General features: G+C 58.9%; 2 protein-coding genes across 7 annotated transcripts in view; both read left to right on the plus strand.

Moving 5' to 3' along the window:
• Nucleotides 1-1,979: 1,979 nt before the first annotated feature.
• ISG15 (ISG15 ubiquitin like modifier) lies at nt 1,980-3,106 on the plus strand. The gene is made up of 2 exons (XM_006732425.3): nt 1,980-2,118; nt 2,541-3,106. Exons 1-2 carry the CDS (start codon nt 2,116-2,118, stop codon nt 3,045-3,047), a joined length of 510 nt encoding a protein of 169 aa, XP_006732488.1. The 5' UTR covers nt 1,980-2,115; the 3' UTR covers nt 3,048-3,106.
• Nucleotides 3,107-5,318: 2,212 nt separating this feature from the next.
• The window catches only part of AGRN (agrin), a 34,761-nt gene continuing 20,922 nt past the window's right edge, over nt 5,319-19,157 (plus strand). For 3 of the 6 annotated variants that reach the window (XM_081817233.1, XM_081817235.1, XM_081817238.1), the window contains exons 1-2: nt 5,319-5,710; nt 7,881-8,142. In XM_081817233.1, coding sequence (XP_081673359.1) covers nt 5,504-5,710; nt 7,881-8,142 — 469 coding nt within the window. In that variant the 5' untranslated portion in view covers nt 5,319-5,503. The remainder of the gene's footprint in view (nt 5,711-7,880; nt 8,143-19,157) is intronic. The other 3 variants (XM_081817234.1, XM_081817236.1, XM_081817237.1) reach the window with 3 other exon arrangements.

The raw sequence follows: 19,157 nt of genomic DNA on the forward strand, positions 1-19,157 counted from the left end.
CATTAAAAAAAACTTGCATAGAAGTATCTATTAATATGGAAAAATGTTTATGATATACTGTTATACTATTTTGAATGAAGAAGTTTACAACATGGTGAGAGTAGGTTGAGTTAATTTTTTTTGGCTTTGTTTTTATTGAGGTAAAATTAATATAACAAAATTTAACCATTTTAAAGTATATAATTCAGGGTCAGTTAGTATATTTACAACATTGTGCAACCATTACCTCTGTCTAGTTCCGACATGTTTTATCACCCTCAAAGGAAACCTCATATCCATAAAGCAATCACTCCCCATTCCCTGTCCCGACCAACACCAGGCAACCACTGCTGGATTCTATGGATTTGCCTATTGTGGATATTTTATATAAATAGAATCATGTAATATGTGTGGCCTTTTTTGTCTGGCTTCTTTCACTTAGCATAGTGTTTTCAAGGTTCATTCATGTTGTAGCAAGTATCAGTATTTCATTCCTTTCTATGGCTCAATAATATTCCATCATGAGGGTGTATCATATTTTGTTTATGCATCCATCTGTTGATGGATCTGGTTGTTCCTACAGTTTCTCCCTCTTGTCTATTGTAGTGCTGCTATGAATATTTGGGTACAAGTATTTGTTTGATAACCTGTGTTCAATTCTTTTGGGTATATACTTAGGAGTGGAATTGCTGGGTCATATGAAAATCCTGTTTAACTTTTTGAGGAGTGACTACACTGTTTTCCACAGTGACTGCACCATTTCACATTCTGATGAGCAATGCGTGAGGGTTCCAATTTCTGTACATCCTCAACACTTGTTATTGTCTTTTTTAATTATTTTATTATTATATTATACTAATATAATTATAGTCATGCTATAATAATGGGTGTGACATGGTATCTCATTGTGATTTTGATTTGAGTTTCCCTAATGACTAATGATGTTGAGCATCTTTTCATGAGGTTTTGGCCATTTATGTATTTACTACAGAGAAATATCTATTCAAACATTTGCCCAATTTTTAAAAAAGACTTATTTATTTGAGAGAGAGAGAACAGGGGAGAGGGAGAGAGAAACCCAAGAAGACTCCAGACTGAGCGCAGAGCCCAACATGCGGCTTGACCTCACAACCTGAGATCACAACCTGAACTGAAACCAAAAGTTGGCTGCTTAACCGACTGCGCTATCTAGGTGCCCCATTTGCCCAATTTTAAATTGAATTGTTTATCTTTTTATAGTTGAGTTCTAAGAGCTCTTTATATGTTATGGACACTAGACCCTTATCTGACATATGATTTGCAAATATTTTCTTCCGTTTTGAGAATAGTCTTTTCACTTTCTGGATAGTGGGCATGAGTTCATTTTTATAGAAAATAAGAGATACATCTCTTTCATTTAAAAAAAAAAAACCAACAATCTGGGGTGCCTGGGTGGCTCCAGTCATTAAGCGTCTGCCTTCAGCTCAGGTCATGATCCCAGGGTCCTGGGATCGAGCCCCACATCAGGCTCCCTGCTCCGCAGGAAGCCTGCTTCTCCCTCTCCCACTCCCCCTGCTTGTGTTCCCTCTCTCGCTGTGTCTCTCTCTGTCAAATAAATAAAATCTTAAAAAACAAAATAAAATAAAATAAAAAAACCAACAATCTGAATAAATACCGTCTTAAACCAAAGGTGATTATCTCTGGGTAGTTTGGATTGTCACTATTTTGTTATTTCTGAATTATTGAGGCAATGTTTTCCTAGCTTACTAATTCTGCAGATTGGAAAATGGAAAGTGAAAGTTTCCAATCGTTAGTTCATGTTATTATGACTTCCGTGCATCTTGTAAAGAATCTGAAGTGCTGGACATTTAGGGGGTTTCTGGGGCAAGGTGTTGTCCTGAGTCCCTGGGAACGTGGATAGTCCCGGCTCTTATCCTTGTCATTCTGTTTTGTTTTTCCTACTCACTGGGGCACACCTTGGGAAAAGGAAACTGAAACTGAAGCTAAATTCAGCCACTAGTGAGGCTCTCTCCCGGACACTCCCCCTGACGTGCACGGCTCAGGTTCATAAAAGGGCCGAGCAGGAGAAGAGCTGGAAGCTGAGAGGCAGCCCACTCGTCTGTGCCTGTGGAAGATCCGGTGCCAGAGACCACAGTCATGGTGAGGGGTGTTTGATAGGTGGGGGCAGGTGGGCTCTGTACCAGTCTATTTTCCTACTTCACTGCTGGGGTCATCCAGGGGGGAACACCCACTGTGTGCCAGGCGAGTGGAGTTGCTTGGAGCTCCCCCAGGTCCCTAAGCATGAGGGGAGGGACAGGTCTCTTTCTGATGTCGGGTTGGGGTCTGGATCTTGGAAAGCACGTTCTGCCCAGTGTTTAACCCTGAGATCCCCTTGGCATTGGCACAGAGGGGCATCTTAGTGAGTTAGGGGAGGTGAGATGATGGTTGTGGGTGGCTGGCCTTTCTTCTGGATACGCTCCCTGCTTGCCTCCAGCCCCTGGGGTCCCTTTCCTGGAGGGTGGGGAGGAAAGAGCAGCATTCCCAGGACCGATGCCGAGTTCTGAGTCTGTGTGATCCCACAGGCGGGGACCCTGAAGGTGAAGATGCTGGGGGGTGAGGAGTTCCTGGTACTCCTGAGGGACTCCATGCTGGCCCTGGAGCTGAAGCAGCAGATAGCCCAGAAATCCGGCGTGCCTGTGTTCCAGCAGCGCCTGGTTACCCACCCTGCCGGCGAAGTGCTGAAGGATGGGGTCCCCCTTGACAGCCAGGGCCTGTGCCCTGGCAGCACGGTCCTGCTGGTGGTACAGAGCTGTGACAACCCGCTGAGCATCCTGGTGAGAAACGACAAGGGTCGCAATACCGCCTACGAGGTCCGGCTGACGCAGACTGTGGCTGAGCTCAAGCAGCAGGTGTGCCGGCAGGAGCATGTACAAGCTGACCTGTTCTGGCTGAGTTTCCAGGGGAAACCCATGGACGACCAGCACCAGCTGGGGGACTATGGCCTCACACCCCAGTGCACTGTGTTCATGAATTTACGCCTGCGGGGGGGTGGGGGTGGGGAGTGGGCAGGACCAAGAGGGCAGCGCTGAGGGCCACCCGCCCGAGTCCCTGATCAAGTGTGGGTAATAAAAGTTGATGCAAAATTAAATGGCACCTCACGTTTGGTCCTTCCCCCAGCACCCCTGGCTTCTGCATCCCTGCTGTTGAGGCTGGGGGAGGGACAGAGGAGGAAGTGGGATAAGGAGACCCAGGGTCACTGGGTGGTCACTAGGCTGGGGTTGCCAAGTTAAGGGACAAGTCTAATTTTAGTATATGTGCTGCCGAAGCGAGCACAAGGGACAAGTCTAGTGAGATCAAAACAGTGATCCACTCCCACCCACCCCTTGGACAAATTGATGATGTCCCCACACCTTTGGGAAATTAACTTCTAGAGAAAGAAAAGAGGCACCTCTGCTGGAGCCCACCCCTAGCTCCATCCAGACTGAGCCCTAGTCAGCCTCTGCACAGCTGGTTCCCAACCCCCACGTCTGGGTCAGCAGACAGTACCGGGAGGGGAAGATGTGGACAGGATCCTGCTGGGACCAGCACCCCTGGAAGTGGGGAGAGGATGAGGTCCCAGGGCCTGACTGGGTGGGCTGTGAGGTAGGCTCCTCCACACCAATCAGGGCCTTGGGGCCTCTTGGCCCTCCAGGACGCATCAGCCTGCCTTGTCCAGTCTGCATTGGTCTAGGGAGGGGTGGGGGCAGGGCCTTGAACACACATCACCATGGAGCAAGCTGCTGAATGGAGACTATTCTCCAACAGACACACCTGCCTTCAGGGCTTCACGTAATGGAGAGGCCTCCAAGAATGAAGGGTGCCTCCAGTCCATGTGGAAGAGCTTGTCCCAGATGGGGGCACCTAATTTGGCAAAATCTACAACTGCTTTCACACAGAATGCTTCTTTCTATACCAATTTCCCCAGAGCTCCATGGGAGCCAGATGGAGTCAGTCTTGGACACAGGCAAGATGGGGGTGGTGGGCAGGGCGGGGTGGAGGGGGGAGATGGGAGACACAGAACATACACTTCTTTGGGCTAAAGTCCATGACTCTGGGGACACTCAGATTTCAGCTTTCAGACTGTTCAGGGTAATTTGGCTGGAGACCCAGAAGCCCATTTCTGGTCTGCGGGGGTCTGTATCTAGGCTGAGGGACTTCTAGGTCTGGCTTATCTGTGACCAATAGGTGTAGACAGGCAGCTGTATGTGTGTGGGAGGGGTGCTCCCCTGGTTCCAGCTTCATTTCCTGGGTCCCCACCCTCACTTCTTTGTCATACTACAAATTAGCAAGTGAGAGCACCTCCCCTTGGAGGGGAGGTAAGGTCCTCCTCCAGAAGGGCCTCTTCTACCACTCACCCTCCATTGCTTCAGAGATCTGTGGCTGGCTTGGAGTGAGGGGGTGTGCCGCAGACCCAGCCCTGGAGGGACAGAAGGGGTCTCCTCTCCCTTCCCCTCAATCTTCAGCTAAGCTAGGCTCTGATTTGTACCCTCTGGATCTCAGTTCTCCCCCGCTCCCCGCCCCGGTACCTAGACCGGCTGGCTGGAGATGAGCCCACCTCGGGGCTGAGGAGGGGGCGTGGCTGGCCGTCCACCGCGAACCCGACATTGTCTCAGCTGGACTGCAGAGGGAGCCCTCCACTCTGCAGTGAGGCCCGAGCTGACCCGGGAACGGGAGGTGGGCGGGCCTGCGCTCCGTTCTGACCAATCACCACAGCCCCCAGACCACATTGGTCCTAGCCAGCCGGGGGAGCGGCCTGCAGGGGCCGCCTACTCGCCTGAACTGGCTGGGGGTCCCGGGCTCGGGCGAGTTTCCGTCCCCAGTTTCCTAAGAGAGGCTGTAGTTCCCCCATCAGGTTCTTCCCCCTAGGGGAGGGGCGCAGCCCTGCAGGGCTCGAGGGACGGCGGGGTCCCAGGATTTGGCAGCCCCTTCCCGCGGCCGGGAAGCTCCCGCAGCATAGCCTGGAACCCCTTGGAAGTCCCGTCACGTCGCCTCCAGATTATGCATTAACCCGATTGCAGCCGCATTTCCTGGGCGGGGTGGGGGGAATGGGGTGGGGTGGGGGAGAGACGTCCGCGCGAGAGGGGGAGGGGAGTCCGTGGTGGTGCGCCGCAGAAGAGAGCACCCCCCCCGGGCCCGCCCACCCCCCTGCTCGGTCCGCCCTCCGCCCTGGCAAGTCCCACCACCACCCACCTTGGCCCGACCCAGTCCGGCCCCCTCCCTCCCACCAGCCCGGCCTCCGCCCGGCGCCGCTGTCCCGACGCTTTGTTCGCGGCCGGCGCGGGTCGCAGGGCGCCGGGCGGGCCGAGGACCGGCGCGGGCAGGGGAGCTGGGTTGGGGGGAGGTGGGGAGGCGGGGAGGGGGCGGGGCTGCCCCGGGTCCCGCCCCCGCGCCGCCCGCGCTCCCACCGCCTCCCGGGAGCTGCGTCCCGTCCTGTCTAGTGCCGTTCCCGGCGCGGCCAGGCCCGCGCGCTTGCTCTGGCCGCCTTCCGCCGTCCTCGGCCCGCGCCATGGCCAGCCTGCGGCCGTCCGGCTCGGCCCCGCTGCAGCCGCTACTGCTGCTCCTGGTGGTGGCCGCGCGCGCCCTGCCCCGCGCCGACGGGACGTGCCCGGAACGCGCGCTGGAGCGGCGGGAGGAGGAGGCGAATGTGGTGCTCACCGGCACCGTGGAGGAGATTCTCAACGTGGACCCGGTGCAGCACACGTACTCGTGCAAGGTGGGCCCCCGCCGGGACCCTGAAACCCTCCCCCCCAAAAAACTCTCCTGGAAGCCTGGGCTGGGGGGTCTCTTCCCCCGCCATCCTGGACGCCTAGCCCGGAGGCCCTCCCTTCGAGTAACTGGCCGCCCCACTGAGACCCCCGCCCCAGGCCGTGGGAACGGGCACCAGACGCTCTGCAGCTCCCGCTCCCGCTCCCTTGGCGACCGCCGAGCCCCCGGGTGGGGCGCTGGGTCCCGGAAAACTCGCGAGTGCCAGAGGGAAAGTTCCTGCGGTACCGCTGCAGTCCCACCTCGCGGTGCCCAGGCCCGGGAGACCCGATCATGTCTGCCCCAGCCCCCATCCCAGGCCCACTACCTTATTGCAGACAAGTGCACCGCCCCCCAGGGAAACTGGATGGCTACCGCACCCCTCCCCAATAGTTAAAGAAAAGAATGGGATTGAGAGGAGGTGACGCCTTCTGCTTGGAGTGAAAGTGGGGATTCGGCCTATGGTCAGTGCTGTCACCCCTTCCCAGAGGCCTTTACTAAGGCAAGAGGGGGTGGTCAGGAGAGAGAGTGGGGTGCACATCTAATCTCCCAACCCCAGGGATCCTTGGGGGTGGGGCTGCAGTGACTAAGTGCGGGAGACAGGAGCAGAGAAGTGGGCGGGACCGTTGCTCAGCCTCAAATGCGGGGACAGGTGCCCCATCCTGCTTCTAGGAGAACTAGATCCCCCTGGCCACAGGAGAGGGGGCTTGCCCAACCTCTCCCTCAGTTGGATCTTGGAGCCCCCCCTGGGATAGGTTTGGTGGTTTGTTTGTTTGTTTGTTTTTCCCACAGTATGTTCCTATGGAGGGCTCAGGGGACCTGGGCCCTTCCCCACTCTGGCCCCTAAAACCACCTCCCTGACCAGAAATCGGATCATTCCTTCTCCATGGAGATGGGGAGGGGTGGCAGCTTCTTTCAGATTGGCCTGTGCAGGCTACAGCTGGGATCCCCAGCCCAGCCCCCTCCCCTCCACCACGCCAGGGCACTTTGCCAAGTCCCTGCAGGATTTTCCCGACTTCCTCCCCGCTGCTCCTGGGTGTGGCTGGGGTGGGGGGAGGCGATGAAAGCGGCCCAGCCCTCTCCCTGCTGGTTATCATCCTTCTAGAGCCTACTATGTGTCTGGGGTTGGGAGGGATAAGGTTGGACAAGGCTTACCCCCCAGCTGGGCCACTGGAAGGTGGAGGGGCTCCCTACAGAAGCTGCAGTTCCAAGCCTCCCAGCAGGGACCTGGCAGGTGGGGAGGCCACCATTGTCTTTGATCATCCATTCCAGAAGTCTCAGCTCCCCAGAGCTCCTGAAGAAAGCGATTTCTTCTCAGAGAGTGTGGGGCTCATGCCCCCTGGGCATATGTCCCCATGGACATCCCAGTATAGCCTGCAGCTCCCGCAACCCTCCTGCCCCCCCAACCCCCCCACCCCAGCTGTGGGTGTCTCAGGGCTTGGTTTGTCAGAGCAGGTACCCTCAGGGCCCCAGGAGTGAGAGTGTGTAGGGTGGGGCCGCCCTGTGCTGCCCAAACTTGATTTTGTGGTTCCAAGTCTGCCTTGACTACATTCACTGTAGGAGCCTGGCAGGAGGAGGGGTCTTTCACCTCTTGGGGGGGGGTGTCTTAGCCCACCCACAGGGCTGCAAGGAGCCAAGCTGACCCAGAGCCCTAAGCTCAGAGCCCATTGCCCTGAAACTCCATTGTCCATGTTAGGTGCCCCTGGCTCTTAGTGGGTGGGTTGATGGGGAAAGCAGGGACATGGAGGGCGGGAACCTAGACCAGGTGGATCCCCTTCCCATATCCAGCCTGAGCTGAGATGGACATTACTGGAGGTGGCTGGGGTCAGTTAGACCTGGGGGGTGGGAAGTTGTGTGTTCACAGGCTGCATGTTCTTCTGTGTGACACACACAGGCAGTGGCATCCATCACGTGTGTGTGCTTCCCTGCAGCCTCCTCCTGGGGGGCTGACCCAAAGATCTCCATACATCTCTGCCCCGGGGTTTGAGTCTACTCTGGGCATCCAACCTGAGCAACTGAGGTGGGAAGAGAAGAAAAAGCCCAGGTGCCCAGTCTGGTGCTTGTCCCTGAACTCTTTGGCCTCATCTCCCCAGTGGAAAGAGGGCCACTGATATCTGTCCCCCCCACCATGTCCACCCCAGGTTCGAGTCTGGCGGTACTTGAAGGGCAAAGACGTGGTGACCCAAGAGAGCCTGCTTGACGGTGGCAACAAGGTGGTGATTGGCGGCTTTGGAGACCCCCTCATCTGTGACAACCAGGTGTCCACTGGGGACACCAGGATCTTCTTTGTGAACCCTGCACCCCCATACCTGTGGCCAGCCCATAAAAATGAGCTGATGCTCAATTCCAGCCTCATGCGCATCACCCTGCGGAATCTGGAGGAAGTGGAGCACTGTGTAGAAGGTATTTAGGGACTCACCAGGGGAAGAGGGTGACTGAAGTGGGCAGGCTTGGAGGAGCTCCATCATGCCCTGGGGGGCAGAGGAGAGTTCACTGTAGGCTAGAGCACATGTGTCTTGTGGTGGTCTGATCTCCTTCCTATCTCCCTGATCTCCCAGTTGAGTCTGGCCATCTCAAGGTCAGCTCCATTCTCTGACATTAGCAGGGATTCCCACTATCCACCCCCCACACCCACCCTACAATGCCACTGTCTGCTCTCTTGGAGCCAAGCAAGTCCCAGTCCTGCAAAGGGACAGGCTTCCCCCTCTTCTGCTTACCCCCCGACCCCCCACCAGCTCCACACCCCCTCCTGGAGGGTCCTTTAGTGAGTGAGAGGCGGGGACCAGGTGAATGAACACCAGCTGTTTATATTCCTGCAGAAGCCCAAACATCTGTCTGGACAGGTCCCAGATGTTGAGCAAACCCCTCGGAGTGGGGCATAGGGATTGGAGGAGGGGATGCCCCCTTATGTGTTCCAAGAGGCCTGTCATTTCTGAAACGGGGGAGTTTTGTGGGGTGGGTGTGGAAGACAACAGACAACTCCCTAACTGAGTTGTCTGTTGTCCACACAGCACATGTCTATTCTGGATGGCCCAAGAGCACCCCTCCCCCAGCCCAGCCTCTGTGAGGTGAGCTGGAATCACATGACCATGGCTTCCCTGCCGCCCCCCCCCCCTTGCCCCAGGAGAGTCCCAGTTGGGGGCTGAGATCCTTTGCTGGGGAATGTGGCAGGGAGAATGTAGGAACTGCCCCTCGCCCCCACATCCTGTCTGTCCCCTCCTAGCTGCCTGGGAAGGGATGCATTGGAAGGGGGCGGTGGGGAGGGGGAGTGGAAAGAACATTTCCTCCTCAGGGCAGTGGGAAGGGTCTGTGACTTCCTTTCTCTGGAAGGCAGCTCTGTCCCTCTGTCTCCTTTTGGCCAGCAGGGAAGTCCCACCTTCTATCTAGCTTGGGCTGTGATGCCGGCTTTGTTTTTGTGGGATCCTGGATGGTGGTCTGAGAGGGACTGTGCAGGAGTAGGGGCAGGAGCTGAAACGGGGAGCCCTGTGGCATTCTGCCCAGCCTATTGTGATCTGTTCCTGGGGCTGCACAGAGATGCCAGCAGGTCCCGTCCCTGCAGTGGCTCAGATGAGGGGTCCCAGCCTAGCCCTCACACCGAGCAAGGACTTGAGACACTGGCCCTGCTCTGGACAGGTCTAGGGGAAAGATGGGAGGGCGGCATGGCAATGGGGCAGTCTGTGGGATGGTGCTGCCAAGTTTTGGGGATGAGTTGGGGGGGGTCTAAGGAGAAGCTGTAGAAGAAGAGTCAGGGTACAGAAAGTCCCCTGTCCCTATAGGAGAATGAATTATCAACTCTACAGCTGGGCAGGTCCAGCCTGAGGGTCTGTGACTCAGTAACTGGCCTTCTGTGGGGTCAGAGGGCATGTGGCGGGAGGGCCACCCTGGACAGAACAAGGTTTGGCATCTTGCCAAAGCCTGTTCTATATATATCATGCCAGCCCCTGGCTCTGGATATGCCAGGCTGGGCACAGGGACAGCTAGAAAGGAGGATACCTAGGGAGAGCCCCCCCCCCAAGCCAGGACTGGGTGAGACCTGGCCTACTGTGTGCCCTGGGCAGCCAGCACTCAGGTACTAGGCTAGGACCCGAGCTCCAAGAGGAGGTAGGGTGGTGCTGGACATACAGGCCAGTGTACAGCAATGGTGTGAGCACCCAGGAGGGGCTGAGGCATTGGACTCTCCTGGGCTGGGCCTGCTGGGGAGGATGGTTTTGGGGAGAGGGGATGCAGAGAAAGGCATTAGCCATGACTGGCTTGGGGCCTTGCAGGTGGAGCCAGGTGGAGGAGAAGCACCTTTTGGGGAGGGTGCTTCCCTCCCCAAAGGGAAGGGAGGAGTTCAGCCTCCACTGTGAGGTGCCTGGAAGTGTTGAGCTGGGTGACATAGATCTCTGCTTTGAAAGCAAACCAGGGTGCCATGGGGGGTGGGCTGGGAGGCCTGGGTTCTAGGACAGGGTTGATGTACTCCAAAGGCCCAGGGTGAGGGGGGTACCTCCCACTTGAGGCTCCCTGAGACCTGAGGCACAAGATCCCCCTAGAGCTAGGACCAAGCTTGGGGAGGGAATAATTCTGTGCCCACCTTCCCAAGCTGGGTGAGGGTGGGAGGATGTCCTCCTCCTATTCTGCAGGAGATAAGGACCTCAGACCCCACCCCAGGACTCCATCCTAGGCTCTCTGGGAGCCAAGGCCTCACCCTAGTGAGGGGGACAGATGGACAGTGCTTGAGCTAAGCTGACTCTTCCCCATCTGACTCTGACCCCATTCTTTTCCCAGGGGCTCCATAGTTGTCTGAGCCCCACAGGGCCGAGGGAAGCCTGGGCAGCCCACGTCACCCTGAGACCACTAGGTCCCACTGTGTGCAGGAAATCCCTGTCCCTAGCACACTTCCCTCCCCAGGCCCCCCCATTCCTAAAGGCCCAGAGCAGCCAAGGTGGGGGGCATGTTCTCCCAGGCCTACCTCCTGGGGTGCACCCTTGGTCTGCTCCCTCCTCATCCCTGCCTAGGCACTCCTCCCTGCAGTGTCCTGAAGGGACACCTGCTGCCAGGCTGCACAGGCAGTCCCTCCCCCCAGGGCCTACAGGGTCTTCCTTCCCCAGCCTCCAGCCTCCAGCCCCCAGGAAGCCTCCTCCCCCTCCTCCTCCTCCTCTTCTTCCTCCCCCTCCTCCCCCTCCTCCTCCTCCCCCTGGGGAACCACATTCCTGGCATAACTGAGACAGGTATGTGTCCCTCCCTCTGCGCCACCTTTGGGTGAGGGAGGCCTGCTGCTCTGGGGCAGCCTCTACCAGAAGGAGACCCCCACCCCCTGCTTCGTCAGGGAAGTAGCCTGGCCTCTTCCAGTACCAGCTGCCCACGCACTGTGAGCCTGTCCAGGCTGGCAGCTGAGCGGGCATTTCCTCCAGCCCTCAGCCCCCACGCTCCCACCACCCTCCCCACCCTCCCCTCATGAAGACTGGTCCTAGGGCTTCTCCTGTAGCCCCCAGAAGGGACGTGGGCCTGGCTGAAGTCCTGGGGCCCTTCCCTCCGCACTAGGAGCCAGAAGCAGAGAAAGGAAGTGTTGTCTGCCCTCAACTGGGGCCTGGCACAGGGACGGGGTCAGAGTGAGTCTGGCACTGGCCCATCCCAGCCCTGCCCAGCCCTGGAGGGGGTCCTGGCAGGCCCGATTCTAGCGAGTTCCCTCCATGCCTCCCTGCCAGGCCAGCTGTCTAGGACCTGAAGGAGGGCAGTGCTGCAGGTCAGGATGGAGAGACAATAGGTCCTGAGCCCCTTGACTTCTTTCAGGCCCTACAGGCGTTGGAGCTGGGTGTGGGTGGCAGACACACCCAGACAGGGACCAGCTCCCCACAGTATGGGGGCAGGGAGATGTCCAGGGAGGTTTCTGGGCTCTTCCCTCTGTTGCCTGGCACTTAGCTTCTGTACTCCCTCCATTCCTGCCCTACTGCCCTGCTCCCCCCACATGCCTCCCTGCTGAAGTGGGAGGTAGGTAGCTTCTCCCTGTTCCCTCTTCTACCCTCTTCTAGACTGTGGGTTCTCACCCCACCCCTTTGCAGACCCCACCCAGTGTCCTCCTGGGCCCCTCCCCCAGGCAGGTCAGCCAGGAGGGCTGAGGGAAGGCAGGCCCAGACTCGAGGTTGCCTGCCCCACTCTCTCTCCTTCCCTTCGCTGGGGGAGGGAGTCTGCCCAGGTGGGGCATGACCCCCCACTGTGCTGGCCTGTCCCCGCCCGGGGAGTCCTTGGCTGAAAGTCAGGTGCTTCCAGGGCACCTGCTGGCTTTGGCTTTGATTTTGGTGTGCATTTGCTGGGGCAGCCCCAGGGTGGGGGGCTTTGCTAGCTGAAACCAAAGGGCTTGCTCTCATGTCACTTCCCTGGGGATGTCTTCCCTTTGGGCAGGGCTAAGCTAGTAGAAACAGCTCTTGGCTTTTTCCAGACCCCACCTACCCCCTCGCTCCCCAGCCCCTGCAGATTGGAAATGGAAAGAAAGGTTGTTTTGGAACTGTCCTCCCTCTCCCTCTGTCTTTGCTGGCCACCCCGAGCTGTGCTGGGCAGAACACGTTCCGGTGGGGCTGGCTCTGCCCTTGCAGCCCCTCTGTGGGTGCTGGGACCACACTGCACAGATGAGGTTACGGGAGATCTTCTGCTCAACACTAGCTGCCCTCACCCTGCCAGTCCTCACAGGCTGGGGGGCAAGGGTGACAGGATGGGATGGGGCTGCCCCAGGGAAGTCAGTGGGACAGACGCCCAGGCCTCGGGGCCAAGGGTCTAGCACAGCCTCCTCCATCGAGGTTGTGTTGCTTCCTTCCTGAAGGGTTAATCCCCCCCAACCCCATGAGAATCAAAGCCTGCCGCCATCACCACAGGAGGGTGGAAAACAGCTGCAGAAACAGGCCTCCTTCCCACCCCCCACCCTTTGCCTCTGCCTGTGGGACCCAGGCCAGTTGCACCCCGTCTCCCCCTCGCCCAGCAAGTTCCACCCTTGCTCAGAGACCGGGGGGTAGGGTACAGAGGGACCCCCTTTCCTGCTCTGCCCTCCTGGCCCTAGCGCTCCCCTTGCCGCTGGGACAGGGAAATCAAGGCTCCGCACTGCGGCCTGGCTGGGGCCGGGCTGGGGCTGTAAGTGCAGTCTCCACAGTAGCCCACATGGTGCTATACACCCCGGAGTCCCAGGAGGCACCCACTGGAAGTGCTCACTGATAAGGTAAAGGGGGCTGAGAACCGAGGCGGCCGCAGTGGCAGGTACCCTAACGATAGTGGCGCAGTTCGGTGAAGGGGGGCAGTGTGCCCCCACGGGTCTCTACTGGGGCTTAGGAGGGGTGATGTTCAAGGCCTAGGCTGTGGTCAGGATCTGGAGAGGGGGTGACCTGGGCCTCTGGAGGGGCATTCAGTGGGGAGAGAAGCTCCCCGCAAAGGGGCCTCTCTCCCCCCAGAGCTGATCCTGAGAACTTCCTCTGAGGAAGACCCCCTGCCAGGGGCTGCCTCCAGCTGGACCTGGGAAGGGGAAGATGGCCCCTCCTAGTCCCCCCTCCCCCTCCCCCGTGGAGCAGAGGCTCCGGAGAGGGGGAGCTTTCTGTCCTCGCAAGGAGCCAGCGGCTTCCGGCTGTGTGGCCCGCACACGTGTGTGCACGTGTCTGTACGCACGTGTGCATGGTGCCCGTGGCCTCAGATGTACTGACCTGTGCCCATGACCGTTCTGGTCAGCCCCGGCCGGTGGCCTGTGCTTTCTGCCACCCTAGTTTCCCTGGGCTTGGCCTGGGACAGGGGCCCTGCAGGGGCTCTGACAGCGGGGTCCTGGCCTCTGCTTGCTATGGGTTGTTCCATTTCCCGCCTGTTGCCCACCCTGGGCCTGGCACAGGGCTGGGCACCTCCTCCTGCAGGCTCTGCCTCTGGGCGTGACCACAGTGGTTTCTCAGCACTGAGATGAAAGGGCTGTGGTGACAGGACAGAGTCCCTGGGGGCCACTCAGGTTCACTATCCCAGCATGTGCCTGTGGGACCCTGAGTCTGACACAGGGCTCTGGGAGCGGCAGGGCAGTTAGGGAGTCACGCTGGGCAGGTCCGGAGAGGTGGGTCTGAGCCTTCCCTGCTCCTCTCCTTAGTAGCTTCCTCTCAGTCACCCCACTCCTGCCCTGGGAGAAGCAGGCAGCCTGGTGTGGCTGCTGGAGGCACCTGCCCTTCTCTCCGTAGATAGGAGGCTCCCGTGCACATCTGGGAGAAATAAAAGCACAAACATCTGGGCCAGACTGTGGCCTGCCCTAGCCTTCTGGAAAAGAGAGCTTGTGTGCCCAACTTCTCTTCCCGGAGGGGGAGGTGGTGAGGCTGGGTCCATTCACTGCTTCATCCAGTGGCTCCTTCCTCAGCCACACATCCATTCACAGCCCAGCGCCAGATCCTCACCAGAAATGGGGTCACCTGCACAGAGGCCTGCCAGGGTCCTGGATGGGCTTCTCAAGGAAGCCAGGTGTGAACTATGTGTTGAGGGATGACGGCAAAGGGGGAGGGGTGTTCTGGCCAGAAAAGACCGCACAGGGTCTAACGGGTACAGGGAACAGCAGGTGTCCCCGTAGCTTGGCTGAGCGGTGGGAGAAAGCTGCTCTGGGCATGGTGCAGGACAATGAGCTGGAAAACCAGAAACAATTGCTATAACCCGCTGACTGAGAGAGCAGGCTGATCCTCACCCTGGGACCCTCCACCTTCCCACCGGATGACAGCACCCTCTATGCTAGTCCCATTGCTCTCCCCCTGGGGAGAAGGTCCCCCTACAGACTCCAGGGCTGCCTCCATTTTCTGTCTGCAGCTCTCTCCTCTGGGTTTCTGTCTCTCCGCCCCTTTGTTTTCTGAACCTCCGCCCTCCGAGTCCCAGTGAGCGTCTGTCTGCCGACACCCACCCAGTCATCACCTGCATCGAGCATCCCCATTCAGACCTCGGTGCCAGTGTGTGCATCCCTCATTGCCTCCCCAAGGTGCCCAGCTCAACACAGTCAGGCCCTCGGCAGTAACACAGCGTGTCCTGGTTCTCCAGGCACTGCCCACACCTCGGTGCCTCCCTGGCTCTCCCAGCTCTCTCTTCCTCCTGGAGATGGGCAGGGCCGGATGGAGAAAGAGGTGGAGTTGGGGCTGTCCTGGAGAAGAGGGACAGAGGGTACGGATCAGCCCCACTCCACCCCTGCTTCTTCCTCCAGGCACCTACTCTCCTCCTCCTCTGTTCAGATGGCTCCCCCTGGTGGCTACAGCCGGTGTCCTGGCCGGTGTCCAGGCCCTGAACTGGGCTCCCTCTCCCAGGGCTCCCCAGGCCTGCGGATCTGCATCCCCTGGCTCCTCATGTCTTACTCCTAACCCTTGTCACCTTCAGGCCTCACCACGCTGGCATCACCTGGCTTCCTGCAGTCCCCTGAGACTTTGTAGTTGTGTCCGTCTGGAACACATCCGATCTGTGCACCCGCTTCTCGTTACCCAGGTCTCTGCCACAGTGTAACCTCCCTGTGGGCAGACAGTTTATCTGACTCAGGACCCACTTAGCCTGCCCAATGGAGGAGCTCAGACAGGCTAGTGAGACAGGGCCGGAGGGACCCTCGACACCAGTGGGCGATAGGTAAGGAGTGAGGGACAGGTGCGCAGGCCGGTGTTCAGGCCCCTGGCATCCAAGCATCCAGCCTTGCTGAGCTGCTCCTCAAAGCTGTCATTTAATCCCACCACCCTGCAGCGTGGACTAACAGGCAGAAGTATGGGCCTTGCCTGCTGGCCAGGCGGGTGGGCACACAGCCTACAGTCAAACGTGGCTACGTCCTGGCCTCACCTGAGGTGAGAACTGGAGGCTTGGGCCTGACGTGGCCTCCTTCCCAGTGGCTGGCCCTGGGCCAGCAGCAACCTCCCGCTGTGAAATGCCCATTGTCTGCTGAGGCCCAGAGAAAGGGAATGGCTGCAGCTAGAGAACAGATACCAGGAGACTGGGGACTGGGGGTGGGGGCTGCTCTGTCTGGTCCTCTTCCCCTCCCCCACCAGGGCAGCCTGAGACTCTGGGCCAGCTAGGTAGCCTACGCTTGACTGACCCACGCCAGGGCAGCCGCGTTTTCTATCCTCATGGTGTGCGCCTCAAGATCCCCAGAGAATGGGGGGGCAGACAGACTGGAGGTGGCTCTGGCCAGGGGAGGCCCCAGCATCAGAGGTGTGTGTGGGCATGTGCACTGTGACTATGCCGAGGGGAAGGTGGTGCCACCCCACCTCCACCCCGTCCTTTCTTGGGTAGCTGGGCCCAGGTCCCTCCAGAGTGAGGAAGGGGTCATCTGCACAAGAAAGCGGCCATCAGGTTGCTGGTGGGCTGGATACCTCATCTTCTCCAGACCCCATCCCCCACCTTCCTTCTCAGGTCCGAAGAAGTACCTGGAGATACCCAACCAGAGCCTTCATGTGTGCACGTGGGTGTACGTGGGGGCAAACCCAACGTGCGTTGTGTGGGTGAGGGACAATGTGTGCGAGGTGAGTGTGCGCGCGCGCGTGTGTGTGTGTGTGTGATGAGGCCTGAAGGTGAGTGTGTGTGTGTGTGTGTGTGTGATGAGGCCTGAAGGTGAGAGTGTGTGTGTGTGTGTGTGTGATGAGGCCTGAAGGTGAGAGTGTGTGTGTGTGTGTGTGTGTGTGATGAGGCCTGAAGGTGAGAGTGTGTGTGTGTGTGATGAGGCCTGAAGGTGAGAGTGTGTGTGTGTGTGTGTGTGTGTGTGATGAGGCCTGAAGGTGAGAGTGTGTGTGTGTGTGTGTGTGTGTGTGTGTGTGCATTCACGCCAGTGAGTGAGGAAGGAGTGTGGAACAGCCAGTGCTGGTGCAAACTTGGGTGTCTGCATCGGAACACCTGGGACGCTGAATGTGCGTGTGTACATCTGTGTAGTCACATGTTGCTGAGTGTGAGCCCAGAGACCAGAGGGGCTAATTTCTGGCTCAGAATATCCTCTGTTCCTTCCTAGGGCATGCGCCTGCATGGGCTGGTCAGGGCTGAATGATTTTGAGTCTGAAGATCCCAAAATAGCTCTGGTAGCCTGTGTTCCCCTCCCCCTGCTGGGCCTGGGGCCTCAATGGCCCTTTGTCTCTCTGAAGGCCTGGAGCCCCTGTCGGGGGCTCAGACTCTGACTGGGGCCGGGAAGGACAGGCTGCCTGTGGGTTCGCCTCCTCCAAGCCAGGCCCTAAGCCCCACCCCCGTGTCGGCCGACGGGCCAGTCTTCCCCTCCACGTGAGCAGCTGAAGGCAAGCCCGTTTGCCCACAGAGACGATCCTCTGCCAGCCCCCACCCCACCCCACCCAGGGATCAGACTCACGCTGATCCCTGGGCATGCCCCTCCCACACCCTGGTTCCTTTACCCGCTCCTCCTGCAGAGCCTACCTGTGATGCTGTGGCAGCAGCAGACAGGGCCCATGTGCGTGGGCATGTGAGCACTGCCTGGGGTTTGACCCCTGGCACTGTCCATGGGGCCCTCTCTGAGCCAAGGGATGTGGATCTGCAGTGGGACTGCAGTGACAAGGAAATGGGAAACTGTGAACCGCCTGGGCTCACCACACGGTCTCTGGGCTCTGAGCCAAGCCCTGCCCCAAGAAGATACAATGTCAGACCCTGCCCTGGGTGCTCCCAGTCCAGGGTGGCGCCCTGGGGAGCTGCCGGCACTCTCTGTGTGGTGTGGGCAGTGCCAAGGTCCAATGAGGTGAGGTAGAGGATGGGAGGCACCCCTGAGAAGGTGAGGCTGACCAGGGGCCAGGGTGTCCAGGTGGTTTGGTGGACTGCTGCTCTGGGTCCATTGCAGTGCGAGGCGAGGGAACCACGTTGTTTATTGGTTTTTCCTGCAAAGTTTCGTTAGGTTTCATTAGAACCTCAGGTTCCAGGCTCTCAGAAGTTTGAAGACCTCCGCTGTGGGTGATGGGGGACCCTGACAGGATGGGCTAACCCTGAGTGGGATGTGGCCCTAGCGTGCCTGGCCACGGGATGGAAAGGAGTCAAAGGAGATGGACCTCCTAGAACTGGGCCCTGGCTGGCTGGCAGGTGGCTGCTCTGGCAGAGGAAGTGGGGGGACGGGCAGAAGGTTGTGGGGGGAGCGTGGAGGAGCCTACCTGACCAGGAAGGTGGGGAGCTCTAGGGACATGTTTGTGACATAGCTGAATACGGCATAGGGTGGAGGGACCTTAGGGAGAGTCCAGCTGGATGCTTGGTGGGAGTTGAGCACTAAGACGTCTGTTGGTGCCTTGAGGTGCCGTCACTGTGGGCGAGTGGAGAGTTGGCACCAGGAAGGGCTTGTGCCAGGGCAGAGCCGCCGCACAGACCTGAGGGAGGAACTGCAGGAAGGGGGTGTGGTCCGTGCTTCTTTCCCAAGGTGGACTGAGACGAGACCTCAGAGGGACCAGGGGTGGCTCTGGTGACTGTGGTAATAGCAGTGTGGCTGAAAGGGGGACCTGCTGACCACGCGTGCAGAGAGTCCTCCGGAGGCCTGAGAGCAGCGAGTCTGAGTGAGTGGATGGCCGTGTGTCTGTTGAGTGTGGGATTGTGTGTAGATGGGCATGACTGAGCATGTATGGGGGTGTGGGCAGCGGGGCAATTAACGTCTTTTCAGCTGGGGTGGGGAGTTGGTCAGCAGTCCTGGGACGGGGCTGGGTGGGCCCTGATCCCAAGGAGAAGAGGGATCCCCTGTGCCTTGGAGGCCAAGCTTCCTCTCCCTGTCTCTCCAGAAAGGGCTGGCCGACTCTAAGAGGGACAGGCAGAGGTCACTGCAGGGCCTCGAAGGCCTGTGACCAGGTCCAGGCTGGAAGCGGCCAGACGTGGTGGGTGTGGCGGTAGGCGCTTAGGGGTCCCTCCCAAAGGACTGTGGGCGGTGGAGGGATGGGGCTGCAGGGGAGTGAAGGTGTTAGTCATAGAGATGGCCACCTAGGGGATCCTGGCTGCAGAGGGTGCGACGTGACCGGTGTGGATGATGGGGACGGTGCACGAGCCTCGCCCTACCCCCAAGCCGGCAGGAGCTAGGGATGTGGAGAGGCCTGGCTCCGGCCCGCCGGGATGGGCCACGCGCCCCGGCCCGGCTGTGACGTCACGGCCCCGACGCTCCCGGTGGCCTCTTGGGGGCGCTCCAGGCTCGCGGGACCGTGCTGGGAGTACCGCGACTATTTACATAATGATTCTTTACAAGGAACTCATTTGCATGTTCTTCTCGCCGTCCCAAGGGGAGGTGGGAAGTACGCGGGTGGTTTGAGGTGTTGCCATCAATTCCTAGGTGGGGGCGGGCCTGTCTCTCCGCCTCCACCCTCCGTGTTGGACCCAGCCCGCTCACCACCTGTGTGTGTACCTGGGGGGCCCTTCCCCCCACATGCACACTGCCAGGGCGGGGCCAGCAGGAGCACACACGGTGACACGCACACACAAGCACACGCACACCGCAGCCTAGAATGGAGTCCTGCAGACGGGCCCGA

Source organism: Leptonychotes weddellii, chromosome 4 (assembly GCF_054177405.1).
Source record: "Leptonychotes weddellii isolate Sample4059 chromosome 4, ASM5417740v2, whole genome shotgun sequence".
NCBI lineage: Eukaryota > Metazoa > Chordata > Mammalia > Carnivora > Phocidae > Leptonychotes > Leptonychotes weddellii.